The sequence below is a fragment of the Acipenser ruthenus genome, chromosome 14 (genome assembly GCF_902713425.1).
Source record: "Acipenser ruthenus chromosome 14, fAciRut3.2 maternal haplotype, whole genome shotgun sequence".
Classification (NCBI taxonomy): Eukaryota; Metazoa; Chordata; class Actinopteri; order Acipenseriformes; family Acipenseridae; genus Acipenser; species Acipenser ruthenus.
This window is the reverse complement of record NC_081202.1, coordinates 18,909,538-18,937,332: the sequence shown is the minus strand read 5'-3', so window position 1 is coordinate 18,937,332 and position 27,795 is coordinate 18,909,538. Positions and strand designations below refer to the sequence as shown.

Here is a 27,795-nt window from a genome sequence, read left to right as displayed (position 1 = left end):
CACTTCACCTGGTTCTGTCTCACCCCTTAAGGGAGCTTATAGTGTATGCACTTTTCAATATCTCCAGAACCAATTGAGATGCTGCCTTTATATTTTCAGTGTCACAGAAACCCCTAAGATGGCTGTCATACTGTGGTCATATGACATTTTTAGTTTCTGGATGCTAAAGACTGCTTTGAGCTAGAGCCAGTGCCTCACCTCTCAAATAACATTTGAGGTAATGACTTCATATTGCTCGGTTATCTACACAATGAATGCTAAATGTGTTGGTGATAGACATAGACCTGAGATCTTATATGGCAGCCATATTGAGGTCAGGTGGCTTTTAAGTTTAGTCTTAAAAGGGGTAATTCATGTTCACAAACCATTAGATCAGATATGCCATTTCCTTTTTTTAGGGCCCTGGGATGCTTTGCTTTTGTTCATAAAAACGCCCATTTATAATTACAACAATGAGTTAACTTTACAAATTTACCGTAAAGGGACTTGAAATCTAGTGTGCCTGTTCAGTACTGCTGGGATTTCCAACATCACGATTGGTGTGGTGTGGTTTCTGACAATGCACTGAGTCCTCCAAGACAGGGGACAGCAGTGTTGGGAAAAGAGTCATAGTAGATTTTGCAGTTGAATCTAATCTGCTCTTGGGTTGGACTAAAGATCCTCTGTTTTCAAAAGAACATCTTGGATTGGACGTTTGATACATTTCCTGGTTTTCTAGAAAAAAACACTTCGTGAAACCTTAGATAACGTAATACCTTCGCCGGTGCACTGACCAGGTAAGATGAGCTGGATTTTGCATATTCGTTTTTGATGTTTTAAAACATTGCATTGTTTTGAATTTACAAAATGATTGTGTACGCTCAGCAGTAGCCTAGCTTATGTCATATGATAACAAGGCATTATTTATAATTTAAATGAAATTAAATCACCTGTGAATTTATTTATACGTACATTTGATATTTAATTTTGTATTCCCTAAAAGAAACAGACGATACTAGGTTTTTAAAAATATCGTCTTAAATTAAAAATGTACTGTACTTTCTTTATAACCCAGGACAGAGTGTGATGGATTTGTGATTTTCTCGATACAATACGGTAGTTTGGTAACTTGTTATTCTGCTTATGGAACACAGAACAACGTCTGTGCTAAATGTTCATTCCTATTCTAATACTGCTTCTCTCCTACCAGGCTGTATGTGCTGGTGGTGGTGCATTTTGTTGAATATGAACGCGATTTATGTATTTATATAATGATATATGCCCTGCTACTTGTTCTAAAGAGAACGTTACAGTTACAGTACAAATATCAGACACAAGGAAGGGTTATACAATCCGTTTAGCAGTCTATCAGGTATGACCTGTACGCTCTGGTCACCTGGTGTTGACTTTCTTAGGAATAATCGTTTTCATTAGTGTGGCTTGCTAAGCAAGAGTCCCCACTTTAAATCTTCGACATACTAATTCTTCTTCTTCTTCTTATTCTTTGGCACGCTACTCCTCTTACACCGTTAGCTAGAAACGCCGTTCAAACTTTAAAACGTGTAGACCGGTCTGGAATAGTGTGCTTGTATACACTTTTTTTTTTATATCTTTTTAAACTATTAAGCTTTTTGTCATTTTTTTTTGTCCATCTTCATTCACTTTAATGGGACTTTTTTCAACATTCTAAAGCTCCCCATTGTTTAAAAACTCCCAGATTTCCAACATTCTATTTACTGTAAACGATGTAACTTTTGACACAAATCAGCTACTTTGACCACTTTCCCAAAAAGTAAGACAATACTCTGCTATTCAAATCTGAAATAAAAACAGAAATAACTTTTACCAATCAAGAGGTACACCTGTTTTAGTAACCGCACCAACTACGTTTTCTCTAACTTTTTATAAAGAACTGAAATTTTGACCACTTTCCCAACAAGCTAGACAAAAAGTTAGAGGGTATGACATCTTCCTCTACTTCTCTGCTATTCAAATATGAAATCAAAACAGGAATGGCATCTACCAATCAAGAGGTACAGCTGTTTTAGTAACCGCATCAACTTCTTTCAGTAGGCTACTTCCCACTGTTGAATTAACTGCCCTAGAACATTGAGAAATTTCAAATTATAGCACATTCTAAGCATGAGACAATTAATAAACAATGTGACTTTTGATACAAATCAGCTACTTTGACCACTTTCCCAATAAAACAAGCCCCACAACTTTACTTGTAAAGTTACCATCTAGTAACTAATGCTTTGTCACAAATGGTCAGGCAGAAAAAAACAGGAAATCAGGTAGCCGTTGAAATAGTTATGCTCTTAAGCACTTTTATTTAACAGAAACAAAACAAATGTCTTAATTTAAAACAACCAATATCAATACACGGGCTCCCATTTTGCAGCGGGGGGGGGGGGGGGGGTTAGGGTGTGCGACCGCCCCCCGGTCCCAAAAATGAAGGTTGGTGGGCCGCTCTCGACTGCCCAAACTCACACTTAGAAAAATTACACACTTACACCTCCACCCACAGGCTTGAAAACATGCCGTCATATGCTTAACTTTATAATTGAGTGTTGCTTTTAGAATGTACGGGCCGATCAAATCGGCCCAACTGCGCACACTGTCTTTACCGCTGTTATTCTCCTATTAAAAACAATGGATAGCTTTGAAAACTACACTACCCAGAAGCCCAGCAATGACGCTTGTATGTGACGTTTTTGTATCTGTATTAGTCCATTTTGGATAACGAGAAATCGGGTGGGCGTTGCGCTGTTAGTCTGTCTGCTGCAGGCGGTATCGTGCAGAATTTTGCAGTGTGAGTATTTAGTTGAAGTTTTGGCCATGTGATTACTTCTGTTATTAATTTATTCATCGCCATGGTTTACCATGAACTTTCAGTATTACAAATTAAATGTTTCATTTTCGACAGCAAAACAGTATAAAAACATAAAACACAACATAGCTTGTGAGACATTTTTATTTCAATGTTTTACTCTAAAGGCCTGGACACAGCAGTGCTCAGCAATTTTTTTTTTTTTTTGATACCACCTGTATGCAACACCAGCGAGTCTATACCCAAGTGTCAATTCCCTTTCCCGGGTTAAAATAAAATAATAATAAAAAAAAATTAAGCATTCCCTTTAATTGTCATATTAAATTAATTGTGCAATGCGAATATCGTTTCCTGAATCAAATGTATATGCTAGGTTTCAGATCTACCTCTAAGCCAATGCATAAGACATTTTACAATGCCATAACATATACTCACTATATTTCGTACACTTGGAGTGAAAAAGACGATCCTACGTAAAAACAACAAATCAACACACATGAATCGGAGAGGGATGTCGATAATTCACAGTAGTGACTGATTTTATTGTTTGTCTGTTTTTTGTTTTTTTTTACTTATAGCAGCAATAACATGATAGCAATTTTTCAGTTTTACTGCACGTTTCAATGTCTCATTTCATAGGATTGCAGTACAGTGTTTACAGGCATTAGGGTTAGCAGTGTTTGTGGATTATAGAGGGCAGTTGACTGGACAAAACCCCATTCAATTTCCCCAAGTACAGTAATCCATGGCATTTCCGACTGCGGTGGGACCAGAGTAAGGGTGGATGTGTAAAAAGTCAAGGACAGTGTCCACCCGGAATATCCTGATTCTTTAGTGATTACCCTAGGCTGCAGCCACTTCCATGTAAGTGAGCATTCTGATAAGAAGTTGTATTCAAAAGCATGCCAAGGTAATGTATGTCGCAACATCCTACCTGTTCCAAGTTTCATCAGCATCCTGGTTCGGTAGTTACTACCCTGTGCAAACAACACGTGATTGCTGTACTATGTAAGAAGGTTTAGTTCATCATAGATACGGTACGGCATTGTTTAGGGAGTCTGTGTAAATGTGTCGTGCCCTGCTGATCATGCACACCACAGGCTGCTTATAATATTGAACCTTGTTAAGATTCAGTACATGAGCATTTGCATTTCAGATGCTGAGAACATAAATACGATTCACATTTATAATGCCTATGCCTAAAGTTATTAAATACAGTTTACACTTTATTGTCTTATATTCAAACTTAACAGTTCCTCAGTTTTTTTTTATTGCAGTAAAACCTTTATATAAACTAAACATTTCTCTGCTATTCAAATATGAAATCAAAACAGGAATAGCGTCTACCAATCAAGAGCTACAGCTGTTTTAGTAACCGCATCAACTTCTTTCAGTAGGCTACTTCCCACTGTTGAATTAACTGCCCTAGAACATTGTTTAATTTCAAATTATAGCACATTCTAAGCATGAGACAATTAGTAAACAATGTGACTTTTGACACAAATCAGCTACTTTGACCACTTTCCCAATAAAACAAGCCCCACAACTTTACTTGTAAAGTTACCATCTAGTAACTAATGCTTCGTCACAAATGGTCAGGTAAAAAAAACAGGAAATCAGGTAGCCGTTGAAATAGTCATGCTCTTAAGCACTTTTATTTAACAAAAACAAAACAAATGTCTTAATTTAAAACAACCAATATCAATACACGGGCTCGCTTTTTGCGGGAGGCGGGGTTAGGGTGTGCTACCGCCCCCCGGTCCCAAAAATGAAGGTTGGTGGGCCGCTCTCGACTGCCAAAACTCACACTTAGAAAAATTACACGCTTACACCTCCACACACAGGCTTGAAAACATGCCGTCATATGCTTAACTCTATAATTGAGTGTTGCTTTTAGAATGTACGGGCCGATCAAATCGGCCCAACTGCGCACACTGTCTTTACCGCTGTTATTCTCCTATTAAAAACAATGGATAGCTTTGAAAACTACACTACCCAGAAGCCCAGCAATGACGCTTGTAGGTGACGTTTTTGTATCTGTATTAGTCCATTTTGGATAACGAGAAATCGGGTGGGCGTTGCGCTGTTAGTCTGTCTGCTGCAGGCGGTATCGTGCAGAATTTTGCAGTGTGAGTATTTAGTTGAAGTTTTGGCCATGTGATTACTTCTGTTATTAATTTATTCATCGCCATGGTTTACCATGAACTTTCAGTATTACAAATTAAATGTTTCATTTTCGACAGCAAAACAGTATAAAAACATAAAACACAACATAGCTTGTGAGCCATTTTTATTTCAATGTTTTACTCTAAAGGCCTGGACACAGCAGTGCTCAGCAATTATTATTTTTTTTGATACCACCTGTATGCAGCACCAGCGAGTCTATACCCAAGTGTCAATTCCCTTTCCCGGGTCAAAATAAAAAAAAATTAAAAGAATTAAGCATTCCCTTTAATTGTCATATTAAATTAATTGTGCAATGCGAATATCGTTTCCTGAATCAAATGTATATGCTAGGTTTCAGATCTACCTCTAAGCCAATGCATAAGACATTTTACAATGCCATAACATATACTCACTATATTTCGTACACTTGGAGTGAAAAAGACGATCCTACGTAAAAACAACAAATCAACACACATGAATCGGAGAGGGATGTCGATAATTCACAGTAGTGACTGATTTTATTGTTTGTCTGTTTTTTGTTTTTTTTTACTTATAGCAGCAATAACATGATAGCAATTTTTCAGTTTTAATGCATGTTTCAATGTCTCATTTCATAGGATTGCAGTACAGTGTTTACAGGCATTAGGGTTAGCAGTGTTTGTGGATTATAGAGGGCAGTTGACTGGACAAAACCCCATTCAATTTCCCCAAGTACAGTAATCCATGGCATTTCCGACTGCGGTGGGACCAGAGTAAGGGTGGATATGTAAAAAGTCAAGGACAGTGTCCACCCGGAATATCCTGATTCTTTAGTGATTACCCTAGGCTGCAGCCACTTCCATGTAAGTGAGCATTCTGATAAGAAGTTGTATTCAAAAGCATGCCAAGGTAATGTATGTCGCAACATCCTACCTGTTCCAAGTTTCATCAGCATCCTGGTTCGGTAGTTACTACCCTGTGCAAACAACACGTGATTGCTGTACTATGTAAGAAGGTTTAGTTCATCATAGATACGGTACGGCATTGTTTAGGGAGTCTGTGTAAATGTGTCGTGCCCTGCTGATCATGCACACCACAGGCTGCTTATAATATTGAACCTTGTTAAGATTCAGTACATGAGCATTTGCATTTCAGATGCTGAGAACATAAATACGATTCACATTTATAATGCCTATGCCTAAAGTTATTAAATACAGTTTACACTTTATTGTCTTATATTCAAACTTAACAGTTCCTCAGCTTTTTTTATTGCAATAAAACCTTTATATAAACGAAACATTTCTCTGCTATTCAAATATGAAATCAAAACAGGAATAGCGTCTACCAATCAAGAGGTACAGCTGTTTTAGTAACCGCATCAACTTCTTTCAGTAGGCTACTTCCCACTGTTGAATTAACTGCCCTAGAACATTGTTTAATTTCAAATTATAGCACATTCTAAGCATGAGACAATTGGTAAACAATGTGACTTTTGACACAAATCAGCTACTTTGACCACTTTCCCAATAAAACAAGCCCCACAACTTTACTTGTAAAGTTACCATCTAGTAACTAATGCTTCGTCACAAATGGTCAGGCAGAAAAAAAACAGGAAATCAGGTAGCGGTTGAAATAGTCATGCTCTTAAGCACTTTTATTTAACAGAAACAAAACAAATGTCTCAGTTTAAAACAACCAATATCAATACACGGGCTCGCTTTTTGCAGTGGGGGGGGGGGGGGGGGGGGGGGGTGTTAGGGTGTGCGACCGACCCCCCCCGGTCCCAAAAATGAAGGTTGGTGGGCCGCTCTCGACTGCCCAAACTCGCACTTAGAAAAATTACAAACTTACACCTCCACACACAGGCTTGAAAACATGCCGTCATATGCTTAACTTTATAATTGAGTGTTGCTTTTAGAATGTACGGGCCAATCAAATCGGCCCAACTGCGCACACTGTTTTTACCGCTGTTATTCTCCTATTAAAAACAATGGATAGCTTTGAAAACTACACTACCCAGAAGCCCAGCAATGACGCTGGTATGTGACGTTTTTGTATCTGTATTAGTCCATTTTGGATAACGAGAAATCGGGTGGGCGTTGCGCTGTTGGTCTGTCTGCTGCAGGCGGTATCGTGCAGTATTTAGTTGAAGTTTTGGCCATGTGATTACTTCTGTTATTAATTTATTCATCGCCATGGTATACCATGAACTTTCAGTATTACAAATTAAATGTTTCATTTTCGACAGCAAAACAGTATAAAAACATAAAACACAACATAGCTTGTGAGCCATTTTTATTTCAATGTTTTACTCTAAAGGCCTGGACACAGCAGTGCTCAGCAATTATTATTTTTTTTGATACCACCTGTATGCAGCACCAGCGAGTCTATACCCAAGTGTCAATTCCCTTTCCCGGGTCAAAATAAAAAAAAATTAAAAAAATTAAGCATTCCCTTTAATTGTCATATTAAATTAATTGTGCAATGCGAATATCGTTTCCTGAATCAAATGTATATGCTAGGTTTCAGATCTACCTCTAAGCCAATGCATAAGACATTTTACAATGCCATAACATATACTCACTATATTTCGTACACTTGGAGTGAAAAAGACGATCCTACGTAAAAACAACAAATCAACACACATGAATGGGAGAGGGATGTCGATAATTCACAGTAGTGACTGATTTTATTGTTTGTCTGTTTTTTGTTTTTTTTTACTTATAGCAGCAATAACATGATAGCAATTTTTCAGTTTTAATGCATGTTTCAATGTCTCATTTCATAGGATTGCAGTACAGTGTTTACAGGCATTAGGGTTAGCAGTGTTTGTGGATTATAGAGGGCAGTTGACTGGACAAAACCCCATTCAATTTCCCCAAGTACAGTAATCCATGGCATTTCCGACTGCGGTGGGACCAGAGTAAGGGTGGATATGTAAAAAGTCAAGGACAGTGTCCACCCGGAATATCCTGATTCTTTAGTGATTACCCTAGGCTGCAGCCACTTCCATGTAAGTGAGCATTCTGATAAGAAGTTGTATTTAAAAGCATGCCAAGGTAATGTATGTCGCAACATCCTACCTGTTCCAAGTTTCGTCAGCATCCTGGTTCGGTAGTTACTACCCTGTGCAAACAACACGTGATTGCTGTACTATGTAAGAAGGTTTAGTTCATCATAGATACGGTACGGCATTGTTTAGGGAGTCTGTGTAAATGTGTCGTGCCCTGCTGATCATGCACACCACAGTCTGCTTATAATATTGAACCTTGTTAAGATTCAGTACATGAGCATTTGCATTTCAGATGCTGAGAACATAAATACGATTCACATTTATAATGCCTATGCCTAAAGTTATTAAATACAGTTTACACTTTATTGTGTGTGTGTGTGTGTATATGTATATATATGTGTGTGTATATATATATATAAATAATATTACACACACACCATATCAAAACGTTGGGCAGCTGGCTCTTTGAGCTAAAATATATATTATATATACACATCATATGTCAAGCAGATCAACTCTTCTGTCATAATAAACTTTTAATATGTTCTTTCAATTATTTTGCTTGGATAACAGTTTAGCTTTGAATGATTTTATAACATGTATTTCTAATTCAGATACTTCAATATAGCAATCTCTTATAAATTGTAATTTTTATTTTACTTCATTGATATACACAGAAGGCAAGAGGTTCATTTTTACACCTGCTAAAATAAACAAATAATAATTTTTAATTAGGCACCTGCTTGGCAGCAAATGCAACCTTGAATATTAAAACTTAGGACTGCTCATACATTTACTTAATGTTGTTATTATATTAGGTTTCTTATTTAAATACTTTAATTTTTTCTTACTATAATCAAACCTAGTTTAAGTGCTTCTGGCATATTAACTCTGTTCTATATAGTTTGCCATTCTGCTCGCTGGATCAGAATGTTTTAAAGACTCTGAGTCTAATTAAAAAAGATGCTATTAACAAGCCAAGTTAGCAGAAACAATTGGGGCAACCTTGACCCCCACCACTTTTACAGTTGTGCCTATTTGCTTGGTGCTGGATAAGGTTGCCCCAATGGTTTCTTGAAACTTAGCTTGCGTTTATGATATCTCCACTTTAAATGGCTGGGCACTTTTGGTAACTTGCTGTTTTTTCACATTTTTTTTGTTTCAGATTTTAAACACAAAAAAAAGTTTTCCTAAAATTGAAGTATCAAAAAGGGGGGAGTGACTTTTATGCCAGTGCGACCTACAAAACGTTTTTTTATGGTAATACAGAGCTGGGGATGATCTGCAGACAGTACTGTACTAGCTACTGTAGTACTCAACTTAGTACAGAATAAGGACTACATTCTCAAGTTTGTTGCAGTTGGCTGTGTGTCCTTGGTAGGTTACGCTAATAAAATAATTGTCAACAGTATTAATAAAAATAAAAGCTAGTTTATCCCAGGTTTTCATTGCTTTTTATTCAGGGCTTGAATTTCAGTGCGGGATCGTGGGAATCGCGCATTTTCCAAGTTACTCCCGCATATCTGCAACTTTCAGTGTGGGAAAATATTTTAAGACACCAAGCTAATGTATTTTTCACCCAATTTAGAATGCCTGAAATGCAACAACAATCTATAGGGAAGTGGGTGTCAGTGACAAAAGCACTATGAGCCACATTTTTTTTGTGATTTAATAATTTATTTTATTTAGAAGAAAACTGAACATCACAATAACAGAATATACAGTAACCCAGATCTGAGCAGCCTGCCCCAACCTATTTCCCCCCAGCTCCCCCAACCCCCCCAACCCCTCCCAAGGATCCAAATAAGGTAAGAAAAAAAAAAAAAAAACACTATTCCATGATCAGCTCGGACACATTAGCATAGGCCTCCTTCCATATTCCAATTGCAAAGGCAGAGGCGCGGTTGACTCTGGAAGTAGAAAGTTCTAACAGAATGACATCAGAGAAGGTGAGCATCCAGTATCGCAAAGATAATGAGTGTGGAGGAAGCCAACGCTGAACTAGGAGTTTTTTTGCAGATATTTCAAACTAATTAGTTTCTTTAATTAGTATCACACATGTCTCCAATCTTGTAATCAGTCATTCAGCCTATTTAAATGGAGAAAAGTAGTCACTGTGCTGTTTGGTACCATTGTGTGCACCACACTGAACATGGACCAGAGAAAGCAAAGGAGAGAGTTGTCTGAGGAGATCAGAAAGAAAATAATAGACGAGCATGGTAAAGGTAAAGGCTACAAGACCATCTCCAAGCAGCTTGATGTTCCTGTGACAACAGTTGCAAATATTATTAAGAAGTTTAAGGTCCATGGAACTGTAGCCAACCTCCCTGGGCGCGGCCGCAAGAGGAAAATCGACCCCAGATTGAACAGAAGGATAGTGCGAATGGTAGAAAAAGAACCAAGGATAACTGCCAAAGAGATACAAGCTGAACTCCAAGGTGAAGGTACGTCAGTTTCTGATTGCACCATCCGTCGCTTTTTGAGTGAAAGTGGGCTCCATGGAAGAAGACCCAGGAGGACTCCACTTTTGACAGAAAAATATAAAGAAGCCAGACTGGAATTTGCTAAAATGCATATTGACAGGCCACAATCCTTCTGGGAGAATGTCCTTTGGACAGATGAGTCACAACTGGAGCTTTTTGGCAAGTCACATTAGCTGTATGTTCACAGACGAAAAAATGAAGCTTTCAAAGAAAAGAACACCATACCTACAGTGAAACATGGAGAAGGCTAGGTTATGTTTTGGGGCTGCTTTGCTGCGCCTGGCACAGGGTGCCTTGAATCTGTGCAGGGCACAATGAAATCTCAAGACTATCAAGGCATTCTGGAGCGAAACGTACTGCCCAGTGTCAGAAAGCTCTATCTCAGTCGCAGGTCATGGGTCCTCCAACAGGATAATAACCCAAAACACACAGCTAAAAGCACCCAAGAATGGATAAGAACAAAACATTGGACTATTCTGAAGTGGCCTTCTAGCAGTCTGGAGAAGGCACCCATCAAACCTGAGACAGCTGGAGCAGTTTGCTCAGGAAGAGTGGGCCAAACTACCTGTTAACAGGTGCAGAAGTCTTATTGAGAGCTACAGAAAACGTTTGATTGCAGTGATTGCCTCTAAAGGTTGTGCAATAAAATATTAGGTTAGCGGTCCCATCATTTTTGTCCATGCCATTTTCATTTGTTTTCTTATTTACAATATTATGTTGAATAAAAAATCAAAAGCAAAGTCTGATTTCTATTATATATGGAATAAGCAATGGTGGATGCCAATTACTTTTGTCAGTTTCAAGTTATTTTTATATATATATATATATATATATATATATATATATATATATATATATATATATTATGTATGTGTGTGTGTGTGTGTGTGTGTGTATATATATATATATATATATATATATATATATATATATATATACACACATACACACAGTGTCTTGCAAAAGTATTCAGACCCCTGACCAATTCTCTCATATTACTGAATTACAAATGTTACATTGAAATTTCCTGGAGCAAATCTGCCAAGAAGAATGGGCCAAAATCACTCCGACACTGTATGCAAAGCTGCTACATACTTATCCCAAAAGACTTAAAGCTGTTATTGCAGCGAAAGGTGGCTCTACCAAATATTAATGTGTGGGGGTTGAATACATATGCAAGCAAGATATTTCAGTTTTTTATTTTTCTTAAAAATATTTCCCAACATAAAACCAATGTCACCTTACAATAATTGATTTTGAGTTTCAGTGTTTTAAAATAAAATATCAAACAACGAAATTTCAATGTACCATTTGTAATTCAGTAATATGAGAGAATTGGTCAGGGGTCTGAATACTTTTGCAAGGCACTGTATATATAATATAATATAATATAATATATAATTAGTTTTTTATATGCAAAAGTGCCTTTTCTTTTTCCATTCCCTCCTAAAAGTATAGAATCCCCCCCCCCCACCTCCCTCCAATTGGCTGTAGCATAGGGGGGAAATCCCCCCCCAGCACACAAAAATGAAATTCAAGCTCTGAAGCTGCATAACTGTACAACTGTACTGAGGTGGTGTACTGTAGATTTGCTTTACTTAATGATGATTAAAGAACCCTTGCCAAGTTTTAAAATACCTGTGCAACCATCTTGTTAGTAAAGCTATATCATCGGATTATGCCAACGGAATAAAAAAAAATAGTAGTCAAAAATAATAAATAATACTGAGTGATTAGTTACATTGGTGGGACCACTTAAGTATTGTAATACAGTAATAAAATCTACATTTGAATGTTACAAACTTGCAAATGTTTTTTTTTAAACCTACGATTTTGTGTTTAGGAATCAATGACGTTCAGTTCCCTTGTTTAGTACATGAATGGATCAGTTTGTGGTCAGTGACAAAAGCAGTTATGCAGGTGCATTGTAGTCTAAAACACAAAAGGTTCAGAAATATGAAGAAAGTTACTTGGAAATTGGATTTAGCTTTGTTGGTACTGCAGATGAACCTCGTCCTCAGTGTGTTGGTGGTTAAGTACTGGCTAATGACAGACTATTCAAAACAAAAATGTAGCCGGACAAAAAGCAATTTAAGGTGGAGCATGATTTAAAAAGGTTGAGAATTTTGTGTATGTGGATGTTGTTTATTTTGTATGGTCTGTTTTATGTATGTACGTATTTGTGCACAGGGTATAGCCTGGGTTGTGTAGCATGGGTGATTTATTTGTATTTGGGTACAGGGATTGCACAATCACTTCACGTGCAGATTAAAGTGGGTATTTGTATGCGGGCACAGGGATTCCACAAATTAGTTCACGTGCAGACTGTGCCGGGATTCAAGTGAATGATTGATTAAGCAAGCGAGTCCTGGCACAGCTGCATAAAGAGTCAGTTTTCAAGCACACAGGGTTAGTGTGTTCACAGGTAGAGAACGTCGATACTTGTTTTGGGTTGTCCACTGTTTACTGTTGTTTGTCTGTTTATTTTGGCCAGTGTGCAGTTTTGTTTGTTCTGTGTTTTTGTTTTGTTAAATCTTTTTATTTATAATTTAAACTAGTGCACCAGTGCATTCAGCACCAGTACTATTGTCTGTCTAACTTCCTGCTATCCTGGTCACAGAGGGTAGTGGACGTTTTTTGATAAAAAAATGAAATTCTTATATAGCTTGAAATATTCACATGCCTATAGCCCCCAGAGATGTCAGTTTTGTCAAAGTTCATGATACTTGGTTGAGAAAAATATGGTTTGTGGATTGTCATTGAATTTACAAAGTTTCATTTAGTATTTCTAAAGTAACCATTTGAGTGTTTTTTTATAGCTTTGTTTGCAACTGAAACTGAACAAATGGTATAATATCAAAGGTTATAATTAATTTAAATGAACAATTCTAAATGTACTGTACATGTACTGTAAGCTTGATAATGATGTAACCTATAAAAAAGGCAATACATGTAGGCTACACGTTAGTTTCACAAAGATACAGCATGTATTCTGTAGAACTGTATATCTATGAGCTGCTTGCATTTCTTGCTGAGTTGAATTAAATACTTTCCCATTTGAAAACCTGATCTATTAATTACCTATTTTTGAATGTCCAGTTTCTTGATTATGATCTAATATTGAACACAAATCAATACTTTAATAGCTGCATACAGTATAGATACTGGGTTTAAGAGGTTTTTCATCAGTGTTTCTTTGTCATCCAAAGGTATCCAGAATCCCTCCACTGCAGCAGCAAAGAAACAAGCTGAAAGAATGAGAGTAGCCGGTAAGCAAGACGTCAACAGTACAACAGTATTGTTCTTCTTGGATTCAGCAAATGCAATTATGTATGTCTTGGTTATTAATCCAGCATTACTGAAAGGGAGATTTTTTTAATTCACCTTACATTATCCCCATGGGAAGGTTTGTTTTTGTGAAGTTTTTATTATTATTATTATTATTATTATTATTTCCATACATAATTGCACATACAAAAAAAATCCATACATATTGGCAGGTTTTAACATTACAGTAGAGTAAATTATTCAATCTTTGATCAACCGTACTGTCTAATCAACCGAACGCACCTGTAATCGCGTGATGAAACTGGTGTATTACACACAAAAGGACCAGCAGACTGAGGCAAATGAAAGTTACATAATTATTCAGACCACCAAAACCTCAGATGGAGCTTTAAATTGTTGCAGTTAAGCAAATTGTCACCTCGTTCTTGATTTATCTTATATTTCGTCAGTAAGGGCTTGTGGCAGGACGGCTTTGTGGTGATGTACCCAGCCCAAGAAGATTATACAACACATATGCACATATTTATTAAACAAAAAATAAATCAAAGGCAGTTCTCTCTCCTTCAACACCCACCACGAACAGGCACGTTTATATACACATGGCCTCCGAATTTGTGACAAATTAATCAATTCGGAGACGGACCCATTCTGCACGAGATTAGAAGGATGGGGCTTTAACCCCATCCACGCTGCCAAACCATAGCAAACAAAAACATTGAGTTTTAAATAAACACAGAGTACATTTAAATACAACACCAGTAACATCACCCCTTTAAATACAACAACACTTTTATGGTATTCATTTCAATTGCACATCATTACAATGCCTTAACAGCAAGTATCAAAGTATAGAAACATTTTACTGATTTTTTTTGAAGTTTAATGATTCCTAAAGTTCTGTAATGTGTCAAAGTTGTACTGAATTGTATTCTTTGATTTTCAAAGTTTGGCATATGGTACGTTTTAATGACAGTATTTCATTACCTTAACTGTAGGTGTTAAAGTTTTAATGAATTGCAGTAATTTTATGATTTGTAAAGCTTTGCAATTTTTTCTGCTTAATGTGATAGAATAGGTTACTAGATGTATATCATCAGTTGGTACTTGTGTGTGTGTTGACTTTATTCTATACATTATTAAAGGTACAATAATTGTTGTTAATACCTGTTCGATTATCCATACAAATCGATAATTGACTCTGCTGTATATGTATTTACAGTATTCAGTGAGGATGCTTGCTTACCAGTTATTGGTTGCAATGGAATTTGTTCCATAGGAACTGATCCTTGTTTCTTTTACAGGGTTTGTAAAGCTTTCTGTGGTGGTTGTAGGATTTGTATTGGCGTTTTATGTTGCTTCTCAAGTTTTTGAATTCAAAATGGATGCCAGTTTAGGAAATATGTTTGGTAAGTTTTCAAAGCTCCCAAAACTTCAAAGTTTCAAGCATGTAAGTGTGTGTGTTATTTCATCATAAAATCGGTTTTACTGAAACCTAAGCTGTTTCAGTAGTTTTTATTCAGCATGAACATAAAGCAAATTATATAATTGGTATGTGTTTTAGTGAATCATAAAATGCTAATTAAGAGCAAGATTTCCGTGACATTAGTCTATACAGTATATTTATATCTTACTGTAGACCAACAAAAGGCAGACTTATTAATATGCAGGAGAGTGCTTCCACTTGTTTCTTCCAGCCCCATACCAGTTGTAATCGAAGGTATGCTCATTCACTATTGAAGTCTGATTAGCTGGCAGTGTTAGCCATGCATAGTTTGTGGATGTTATAAAACCACAAATGGAGCACTATGCCTTCCTGACATGGAGTCTCGAGAGAACCTTGACATGTACAACAAATGACTTTGCCCAAAGCGCATGTATTTTTAAAGATATAGTACATATACAAATAACATGTTAAGCCAGGTGGTTCGTCCTTGCCAACAATAAGACCTATGCGCTTCATCAACAAATCTAAAGGATTTGCATAGAGCAAGTTTTCTCATTTGCATAAAATCAGTTTCTTAGGTTTTCCCTGCCCTTTTAAAAAAAAATGTTTTCCCAATGTTGCTTTGTGTTCACACTTGTACTGGTATAACTAGGTCTTCAACAACAGGGACACTTTGCATTAACAGAACTAACTGCTGTATCCTAGCACTCTAAGAAAAGCGAACATTTATTTCTGAAGAGAGTCTCAGACCATTTAAAAGCATTACTTAACTTTTCTGAATGTTTTTTTTTTACAGCAAGGTCAGCTGTGACTCATTCACCTTGTAAGTTATTTTATTTAATGTATTTTGCTTTGCACTATGGGGTAGATGTACAGTACAGCAGTAAAATCAAATGAATACCTAGCACACTTCTTTGTACTTTAGCCTACTGGTAACACTAAATAAATCATGCTGCTGCATTTACACATTGGTGTACAATGTGAATAAAAGATTATTTTAAATTGAAACTAAATGATTTTAGGGTTTTTTTTTTTATTTTATTTTAATTGTATTATTATTTTTAAATTGGTCTACTTAGTAGCCTAGACAATTAACACACAATAGATCATGGTCCTGTACAGATGCACAGAATGAGGTGCAGTCTATTGCTCCCAACAAGAAAAACCAGAAATGTCATACATTTGTTTCCAAGGCTTATAAGTACACCCTGACTTCAGTGAAAATTAGGTACTTGGATGTTGCGTTTGTTTAGTACATTTCACACTACACGTCTGACTGGTTTGCAACGATTGCAACAGACGCAACACTATTATTATCATTATTATTATTATTATTATTATTATTATTATTCTTTAATTCTTAGCAGACGCCCTTATCCAGGGCGACTTACAATTGTTACAAGATATCACATTATTTTTACATACAATTACATTAGTTTTTACACATTATTTTTACATACAATTACCCATTTATACAGTTGGGTTTTTACTGGCGCAATCTAGGTAAAGTACCTTGCTCAAGGGTACAGCAGCAGTGTCCCCCACCTGGGATCGAACCCACGACCATCCAGTCAGGAGTCCAGAGCCCTAACCACAAAATGACCAAGCATGACATACAGTATGCATAATGTTCCTGGAAAATTGCACAGTTTTACTAAGAATCTGCTTTAATCAAATATAAAACCAAACATTTTGACTAAATTTGACTGGAGAAAAAGCTTAAAAATGAAATATGGAGGTGACTTGAGTTGCATTTCTCTTTAACCTGAAGTAAGTCTTTGCTGTGGATAAAATTTTGTATTTAAATGACATTTGAATTCAGTTGCCTTTTTCATACAGCTACAAAACCTCCGAGGTATAAATGTGGACTTTCAAAACCCTGTCCGGAGAAGCATTTTGCATTCAAAATAACAAGTGGAGCAGCAAGTGTTGTTGGGCCAAAGATGTGCTTGGAAGATAATATGTAAGTATATATTTTTCAGCTTTCCAGTTATACAGAAATACAGGGGTAACCATAGAATGGATACTGTTGTCTTGTGTATACAGTGCCTTGCGAAAGTATTTGGCCCCCTTGAACTTTGCGAACTTTTGCCACATTTCAGGCTTCAAACATAAAGATATGAAACTGTAATTTTTTGTGAAGAATCAACAAGAAGTGGGACACAATCATGAAGTGGAATGAAATTTATTGGATATTTCAAACTTTTTTAACAAATAAAAAACTGAAAAATTGGGCGTGCAAAATTATTCAGCCCCCTTAAGTTAATACTTTGTAGCGCCACCTTTTGCTGCGATTACAGCTGTAAGTCGCTTGGGGTATGTCTCTATCAGTTTTGCACATCGAGAGACTGAAATTTTTGCCCATTCCTCCTTGCAAAACAGCTCGAGCTCAGTGAGGTTGGATGGAGAGCATTTGTGAACAGCAGTTTTCAGTTCTTTCCACAGATTCTCGATTGGATTCAGGTCTGGACTTTGACTTGGCCATTCTAACACCTGGATATGTTTATTTGTGAACCATTCCATTGTAGATTTTGCTTTATGTTTTGGATCATTGTCTTGTTGGAAGACAAATCTCCGTCCCAGTCTCAGGTCTTTTGCAGACTCCATCAGGTTTTCTTCCAGAATGGTCCTGTATTTGGCTCCATCCATCTTCCCATCAATTTTAACCATCTTCCCTGTCCCTGCTGAAGAAAAGCAGGCCCAAACCATGATGCTGCCACCACCATGTTTGACAGTGGGGATGGTGTGTTCAGGGTGATGAGCTGTGTTGCTTTTACGCCAAACATAACATTTTGCATTGTTGCCAAAAAGTTCGATTTTGGTTTCATCTGACCAGAGCACCTTCTTCCACATGTTTGGTGTGTCTCCCAGGTGGCTTGTGGCAAACTGTAAACGACACTTTTTATGGATATCTTTAAGAAATGGCTTTCTTCTTGCCACTCTTCCATAAAGGCCAGATTTGTGCAGTATACGACTGATTGTTGTCCTATGGACAGAGTCTCCCACCTCAGCTGTAGATCTCTGCAGTTCATCCAGAGTGATCATGGGCCTCTTGGCTGCATCTCTGATCAGTCTTCTCCTTGCATGAGCTGAAAGTTTAGAGGGACGGCCAGGTCTTGGTAGATTTGCAGTGGTCTGATACTCCTTCCATTTCAATATTATCGCTTGCACAGTGCTCCTTGAGATGTTTAAAGCTTGGGAAATCTTTTTGTATCCAAATCCGGCTTTAAACTTCTCCACAACAGTATCTTGGACCTGCCTGGTGTGTTCCTTGTTCTTCATGATGCTCTCTGCGCTTTAAACGGACCTCTGAGACTATCACAGTGCAGGTGCATTTATACGGAGACTTGATTACACACAGGTGGATTCTATTTATCATCATTAGTCATTTAGGTCAACATTGGATCATTCAGAGATCCTCACTGAACTTCTGGAGAGAGTTTGCTGCACTGAAAGTAAAGGGGCTGAATAATTTTGCACGCCCAATTTTTCAGTTTTTTATTTGTTAAAAAAGTTTGAAATAGCCAATAAATTTCGTTCCACTTCATGATTGTGTCCCACTTGTTGTTGATTCTTCACAAAAAATTACAGTTTCATATCTTTATGTTTGAAGCCTGAAGGTCGCAAAGTTCAAGGGGGCCGAATACTTTCGCAAGGCACTGTATGTTAAATTGTTAATGTAGATTGGGTCTTTTTCGTTTAGTCAGCACAGTAGATGTTCTTGCTCAACATGAAATGAAATTGCATCAAAGGGGATATAATGAAGACACCCTTAGAGACATACACACTTATATTTCTGTCTATGTCTTGGTATCTGTTATCCAGATGCCTTCATTTATCATATTGATGAACAAAAAGATTATAATTCAGCCAACACGTGCAACAAACCACATTTCTATCCACAATTGTAAGCTGGTTTAGTGATTTTTAAAATAAATAACAATTCGATACAGCATGTAATAAATGATTTTTGTTGTAGACTAGCGGAAGTGTATCTTGGGTTTTGTTTCAAATGATTCCTTATTTATAAAGACTCAGTGTTGACAGTGTAATAATTATACTAGTGTATCTTGTGAAAATGTTAAAGGTTCAAACAAATGCGAAATCATTTGTAATTTCTATCATGAAATGTAATGGCCTTTTGTAAGTCGCAGTGTGTAACGATTCTTTTCTTTTACAGGTTGATGAGTGGTGTTAAGAACAATGTTGGAAGAGGGTTGAATTTAGCTTTAGTAAATGGTAAATTAGTTTCTGTGATTGGGGACCTCATTTTAACATAGCTGCACACTTTTGTGGATCATTACTGTCCTTAACATTTTGATGTTTGCAACCATTCTTTACTAAAATATTGAATTTGTTTTACCAAATGTAATGCAGACTGGATCATCCAAAGTGTATATACAGCAGAATTGTAAGAACCAGCACCATCTAGTGAACAACTATTGTATTTTTTTTTTCTTTTTAAACTGGCAAGACACAGTGAACTCAAGTCAAAGCACCATAACGAAATGGTCTGAGTTACTGTATAAAGTATCATTGCAAACTTCATATAAGTGTAAAGTTCTCATTCTGGGAATATTAATGTGTCTGTATGGAGGCTGTGTGGTCCAGTGGTTAAAGAAAAGGGCTTGTAACCAGGAGGTTCCCTGTTCAAATCCCACCTCAGCCACTGACTCATTGTGTGACCCTGAGCAAGTCGCTTAACCTCCTTGTGCTCCGTCTTTCGGGTGAGACGTAATTGTAAGTGACTCTGCAGTTGATGCATAGTTCACACACCCTAGTCTCTGTAAGTCGCCTTGGATAAAGGCGTCTGCTAAATAAACAAATAATAATAATACATACATAAAAAATGTAATTTATTCTGTGTGATAATGCAAGAGTAGTTTTAGGTGAAATGAAAGACAGAGTGCTGTACTGATCCTATTTTTAAACTAGACTTACAAATTACAGTGCAAAGATAGACTTGTTTTGGACAATACATTTTCATTAAGCAATGTTTTATTTACATACAGGTAAAACTGGAGAATTAATGGATACAAAGTTTTATGACATGTGGGGGGGAGGTAAGTTCTTGATTGGTTGCCTTTTTTCCAAATAAAGCTTGCCGTTTTGTTTTGAGTGTGTCCTGTTTAATGTTGATTGCTGTGCTTTCCAGACGTGAAGCCTTTAATTGAGTTTCTCAAGACCATCCAGGATGGGACAGTTGTATTAATTGCCTCCTTTGATGATAGTGCATCTAAGTAAGTTGATATTGTGTGTTCCTTCGTTTTGTGACTTACCATATTTACTGTTTTATGGAAACTCTTGTGGCACCCTCAAGTTAGATCTGTTACCTAAGACGTCTGCTATATTGGGTCATATGACTTTTTCAGTTTGTGTTGTATCAGTTCCAACATACACAAGGTGCTTCGTCCCAGGAAAAAAATTGAAAGAAAAAATACTTTGTATGATGTTTCCACCACTGAAGAATGAAGACGGCAACTCTCGCTTAATTTACAACTTATATCCCAAAGTGTCTCTCAATTATTCATGTTTTATTAAGAACAAATAAAACATGAATAATTGAGACACTTTGGTATATAAGTTTTTCATTAAGCGAGAGTTGCCACCTTCATTCTTCAGTGGTGGAAACATCATATATAATATATATGTAATGAGAAACTTGGACTGCTGCATTGTTTTAATTTCTAACCGTGTCAATGATGCAGACCATGCACTTTTACACAGTGTTTCTTTATGATTCAGTCGGTGTCCAGTAGAATTAAGGGTTACACTGCCACATTGTTCTAACCTCTAGAAATATCTGACACATTTTTTGCATTCCTTTTAAAGGTTTATAAACCATTGCATCTGGAATGACCTTCACCTTTTGATTTATTAAATCAGTAGTGCTCTCATTTCTAGTTTTGCTATTGTTATAAATATAATGCTGTTCTATGCGCATGTTGATAAGGAATATGGTTGTGTATTACCTTGTTTTAATCTTTGACCACATGAACTTTTATAAAGTGATTGTGCTACTTTAATATTTTGGGTTTTTTGTTTGGCAGACTTAATGATGAAGCACGGAAACTATTCGGTGAATTGGGAAGTACAAGTGCTGCAACCCTAGGCTTTCGGGATAACTGGATTTTTGTTGGAGGAAAAGGAATTAAAACAAAGAGCCCATTTGAACAGGTACAATATGTTTAAATGCCTTGCTTGGATGCCTTGCATTTAGAATATTTACCTGCCTTGATCCACAATAGAACATGTAGTCAATATTGTGCCCCTTAAGTTTTAGTTGAAAGCAGAATCACATATGGCTATAAAATCTGGACGTACATCTGCAGTGTTACATTACACCCTATACCTAGGGCTTGAGGTTTTGGGGTTTTAGTTTTGATCATGTGACGTGCCTTTAAGCTTATTTTTAGCAGATTCTGTTTCCTAATTAAATCAGAAAAAACTGTTAATTGCTAAACAGTGTAACTTGTCAATCATTGTATTTGCATTTCTATTTGCATGCTGCATTAAAGCATTATTGGCCGTCCGTTTTGCATTGTTTTGAGAGGTGCACATTCATTGAATTTTGTCTGTGTGATTTATTTATGCTATTTGTTTTTTTTAATCTGAACTTTCGATGTTATAAATGAGATGTACCTTTATAAAACACCAAAACACACCCTCAAAATAATGCAAAATTCGGCATGACACCGTACTTAATACTTTTAGAGGTGACGTGAGTCAGCATTTATACGTAGAGCAGCTGAAGATTCAATTAATAGAAGTGTGCAGTGAAGTGTAGAAAATATTTTGAGGTGGCGAATGATGGAGAAGTAACAATATAACAAGACCTTGTTTTCTCCATGGATATTGTGAAATAAAGCACCACTAAGTTGAAGTAAGTTATTGCTTTTCATATATAAATATCTGTTATTGTGTTATATTTTTCAGTATTTTGGAAGACTTCGATATTGTCTATCGAAATACGTGCACAATATCGATATACAATTTTCATATCCTTGCCCACCTCTACTATATACTGTAGAGATAACTATACAGTCAGCACTCACATATCTGACCCTTTTAAAATTTGTGTGACGCATATCTGATTATTTCATCTGATTTGACATGTATGTAGATGAGCACGTTAAAACCTGCCCCCTACCACCCAAACAACCCCCTGTCCTGCACACCCACACATTTCGTACAGAAAAAAAAAATATATATATGACTTGGTGTGACAGGGTGCTCGTGTCACGTGTGTGGGTAACCGCTGCTTAGGCAATACAGAGAGACATGGGAGGTGGAGTTGAAATGACAGCACAGTCGTGCAGGATTTATTAATACAAAAGTAAATAAACAAAGGGGTCATGTGACGTTACCAGCGATGTTAACGCACAGAGGACACATACATGAAGCTGTACAAAAGGCAAAATAAAACACAGTACAAAAACTACAAATAAAAGGTGCCACACAGGGCGAGTGCTAGCCTTATAAACAAGGCGTCCCGCTCCAGGAACCTGCTACGCTATGTAACCCTCGCTATACATTACTTGGGATCACTATCCCCTAAACTAACCTACTTTTGAGCCGGTATTCTTACGACAACTCCAGCTGCTTCATACTGCCTTGGCTGGGCATTGCCTTCACAAGTACCGTGTTGCAGTTTCAGGGTTGCGTAGCTGTAGTTCCTGCAGAGTGGACTCTCTCCTCCTGAGTATACGCAGTTCCCCTCTGTAGCATGGCGTTACAGTCGCCCAGAGCATTCCCCACCGGATGTTTTTATGCTGACGGACACTCAGTCGAGACTCGCCCACCTGCTGATTGAGGACTGGCACAGCCAATCACTCGCTGCCCTTCCTCTCAACAAAACCTAGCAGGCAGCATGTCTCAACTGAGCACCCGTCTGTAAACAATAATTTAATCACACACAACTCCAAAAAGCACACAAAATAAACCCATTTCCCCATACAAGTTACACCAACACTAATTTTCCATTGTGCAGGGCAATCGCCCTGCGACACTTCAGTTTGAGGAACTGTACAGGGAGATGTATATTGTAGCGCATATTTTTCTTTTCTTTGGCACTGTTGCTGTTTTTATTCTTATTTTTTTCTTATCTGACATATCACAAGAGATGGATCATGATGTGGGTAGATCGTTCATGGAAGATGTGATTCATAAGAACATAAGAAAGTTTACAAACAAGAGGAGGCCATTCGGCCCATCTTGCTCATTTGGTTGTCAGTAACTTATTGAACCCAGAATCTCATCAAGCAGCTTCTTGAAAGATCCCAGGGTGTCGGCTTCAACAACATTACTGGGGAGTTGGTTCCAGACCCTCACAATTCTCTGTGTAAAAAAGTGCCTCCTATTTTCTGTTCTGAATGCTCTTTATCTAATCTTCATTTGTGACCCCTGGTCCTTGTTTCTTCTTTTTGCAGGTCGAAAAAGTCCCTTGGGTCAACATTGTCAATACTTTTTTGAATTTTGAATGCTTGAATCAGATTGCTACATAGTCTTCTTTGTTCAAGACTGAATAGATTCAATTATTTTGGCCTGTATGCATATGACATGCCTTTTAAACCTGGAATAATTCTGGTCACTCTTCTTTGCACTCTTTCTAGAGCAGCAATATCCTTTTTGTAGCGAGGTGACCAGAACTGAATACAGTATTCTAGATGAGGTCTTACTAATGCATTGTAAAGTTTTAACATTACTTCCCTTGATTTAAATTAACACTTTTCACTATATATCCGAGCATTTTGTTGGCCTTTATTATAGCTTCCCCACATTGTCTAGATGAAGATATTTCTGAGTCAACATAAACTCCTAGGTCTTTTTCATCGATTCCTTCTTCAATTTCAGTATCTCCTGTATGGTATTTATAATGGACATTTTTATTGCCTGCGTGCAGTACCTTACACTTTTCTATATTAAATGTAATTTGCCATGTGTCTGCCCAGTTCTGAATGCTGTCTAGATAATTTTGAATGACCTTGGCTGCTGCAACAGTGTTTGCCACTCCTCCTATTTTTGTGTCGTCTGCAAATTTAACAAGTTTGCTTACTATACCAGAAACTAAGTCATTAATGTAGATTAGGAAGAGCAGAGGACCTAATACTGATCCCTGTGGTACACCACTGGTTACCTCACTCCATTTTTGAGGTTTCTCCTCTAATCAGTACTTTCTGTTTTCTACATGTTAACCACTCCCTAATCCATGTGCATGCATTTCCTTGAATCCCTACTACTGCATTCAGTTTGAGAATTAATATTTTATGCAGGACTTTGTCAAAAGCTTTTTGGAAATCTAAATAAACCATGTCATATGTAATTATCCATTGTCGATGTTGCATCCTCAAAAAAATCAAGCATGTTAGACACAAACAAAAAAAAAAAAAACTTGCTGTGACGGTTAAACAAGTCATTTGTAACATTGAAGAGATGGGCTTTGTATCAGAAAACTGGTGACAGATAAGTGCATTCTTTTGTTACATATATATAATGGGAATTGATTTTATTCTTAATGCGAGGACAGTAAAAAGTGACTGTATCTGAGTGTCATATCTGAGTGCTGACTGTATATCAAAGTTATTTAATGTAGTATCTTTCAACATTTTTAGTATGATCTGTATAGATATAGATAATGTACTTAATCTTGAAGCATTGTTATTATTCAATTGTCATTACCTATACCTAATGTAGAGGCACCTCCTGGTTTTTCCTGCTAATGGTATGTGGATGATTCTTGTCATTTGCAGCACATCAAGAACAACAAGGATACCAATAAATATGAAGGCTGGCCTGAGGTCTTGGAAATGGAAGGATGCATTCCCCAGAAATCTGATTAAAGTCTCTTTTTTTGTTGTATATTTATATAGACTGGGTATTGGTTTAGGTATTCTTAATTCTAGCAGCAATCTTTACTGCAAGGGTTTTAACCAAACGCATGAACGTTGCTGTGACAATTCTGAGCGTTTTCTATGTAGGACCAGAAATAATCAAGACCTTAATCCAATCCGACTGCATGTCTTTGTATCTAACTTTTTATTTGTGTTTTTGTTTTTATTTTAATTCTCTTTTTATATCTCCTCTTTTAATCTGTGACCAAAAATGATAAACTTTGTGAAAGTGTGTAGCAATCTTACTTTAGCTAATTTTTTTGTTTTAAATAAAATATACAACTTTAAAGCAATGTATCAATGTAACAACTATAGATATAAGGGGGCTGTAACACATACAGGTAAAGCACCAAGCTAGGAATTGGCCAGACAGTGTGATTAATTAGCTGCTACTGTACCTGTGTTCCTCTGGCAAAACCGGTGAAGACTTATCTGCTATATAGCAATTCAGCAGCAATAAAAAAAGAGTAGGGGGCCCAAATGATTAAAGCTTGTGTGCATTGGGGTGGGGGTTCTGATGTAAACATTTCACAATGTTTATCAGATATGTTAAAGATGGAGCAAAATTAACACCCTTAATATGTTCCCTCTTCCATCTTCTATTTGTTATACTGTGCGTGTGTGTTTGTATTGTTTAACAGCTTAGGACAATCATGGTAGCCCAATCTCTGTTAAATACTTTAAATTGTTTGTTGTATTTCCCTCAGTGACATCCACTGATACTCCACTGGGAAAGGAATAAGTCTCTTCTTGCACGGCACTTGCATTAGACACCTGCAAGTTGATTGTCTGATTTAGGCTTGTATTGGGGAAAACATGCAAGGGATTAAACTGCATTTCTTGAGGTGCTGCAAGGGAAGGAAGACCCCTAAAAGCACATTATTGCGACATGTTTTTGGCAGCACTATTCATGAAACTTACTTTATATGTTTTCCAAATATTTAAACTTCTCATAATTGTATTGTTTATTAAAACAGACAGGGTGTGAATTAGAGTTTACTGGAATAAAACCATGTTAATATGCCATTTTTAATTTATTTTGACTTGATGTTTTTGTTTTCTTTACAACTCCCTTTATACTTATGAAATAGGGAAAAATGTAATCACTTAACATTTGCTGAATATAGTCCTTTTTAATTTAAAGTTACAGGTGAAGTTCCGCCAAAATATGAATGTTATGTACATGTATTGTAATATTACCAGGTTTCAGGTTAGCCTGTAGGGAGGCGGCTGCTGCTTCAGTTCCCCTCCGTCTGCTCAGCAGCGATGTTGGGGCAAAGGAGGGAGGCGTCACCATTGTAAATGATATATGTGGCTCTCTCTTTTCAGTTCCCTTCATGCATCAGTTGCCATGAAACCTCTTGAATTCACTAAAAACGAGTCCAATCCTTGGTAACTGATACCAGAAGCTCAAATCAGTATCGCTCTACAATATAAGTAGGCATTTCCCCTATAGTATTTGCAATTCAACAAAAAAGAATGAATGATTCCCATTGCCGTGTTTGCTATATTTATTTGTGGCACATTGTATTGCCTAAATAAAGAACGCTACCAAATATATCGCTGAACCTTCAACACAACAGTATTTTATGTTGGCAACATCAAAATGATCACACACACTGCAGGGCCTACAGGGCCCTATTCACCAAATATGTTTTTATGAATAAAATGCAGTGATATTCCATTTGAAGGTTCCAGACTACTTCTAGGTTTAACTGCAGCCTGGAGCAGTTTTGTCAATATAAAACTGATATTAATAAATCAGGTTTTGAGAATTAGGAGAACACGGATTAAAGATATTTTATTGTGTGTGTGTATATGTATGTGTGTATATGTGTGTGTATATATATATAAAAATAATTTTATATATATATATATATATATATATATGAGAGAGAGAGAGAGAGGCTTCCTTGCACTTGGTACACAAGACAATCATTTAAATAATTAATGATACATATATTTAATGCCTGGCAACCCCTTTACCCTGTAATTACTGCTCAACTATAACCATTGCTTTATGCTGTGAATTACATTTTATTTGGGGGTTGTTGGGATCAATTTATAGTGGTGACCAGTAGAATGCTAATTAAGTTCACGTTGAAGTATACATTTTGTGGATTTTTTTTTTCCATTTATACTTTTTTTTTTTTTTTTAAGAGACATATGGTAAAGGGAATCTGCATCTACTGATTAAGACTAACACAAGTTAGTCTTTTGTATTATACCAGATGGTGAAGTCTTGGCAAGCTAGATGACATTAAAAATACATTCATATCAAAGTCTTTGGTATAAAGAAAAATAAAGCTTAATTGCATCAAGTCTTCTCCTTTTGTCCCCACTTTTCATTTACAGTAAAATACCAAACTATCACCGTGTAGTACAGTATGTTACTGCCTATTTGTGGGAATATGGTGTGTGTTTTATATGGTGTAGTGCTTCTTGTGGATTTTCTGTTTTATATGGCATTATGAACTTGTTTATTATCTAGTGAATATTGGTCTATATATATATATAGATAGATATATAGATAGATATCCATCTATATATATATAATATATATATATATATATATATATCTATTTCAGAAATTGTGTCAAACATGTAATTGACATTCAATCATTACTATATCCATCTTCAGCATTCAGTGGAATATTTTAATAATTCATACTCACTTCTTATTAAATATGCCACGACTGAAGATACATTTTCTGTATATA

The 27,795-nt window shown here is 36.6% G+C and overlaps 1 protein-coding gene across 1 annotated transcript; it reads left to right on the top strand.

Moving 5' to 3' along the window:
* The first annotated feature begins 621 nt into the window (after window positions 1–621).
* On the top strand, window positions 622–26,112 carry LOC117419953 (protein FAM3C-like). The gene is made up of 10 exons (XM_034033373.3): window positions 622–776; window positions 13,663–13,722; window positions 15,043–15,147; window positions 15,982–16,008; window positions 17,025–17,148; window positions 19,366–19,424; window positions 20,198–20,248; window positions 20,341–20,425; window positions 21,236–21,362; window positions 24,935–26,112. The coding sequence occupies exons 2-10, from the start codon at window positions 13,710–13,712 to the stop codon at window positions 25,022–25,024; spliced, it is 681 nt and encodes a 226-aa protein (XP_033889264.3). The 5' UTR covers window positions 622–776; window positions 13,663–13,709; the 3' UTR covers window positions 25,025–26,112.
* Window positions 26,113–27,795: the final 1,683 nt, after the last annotated feature.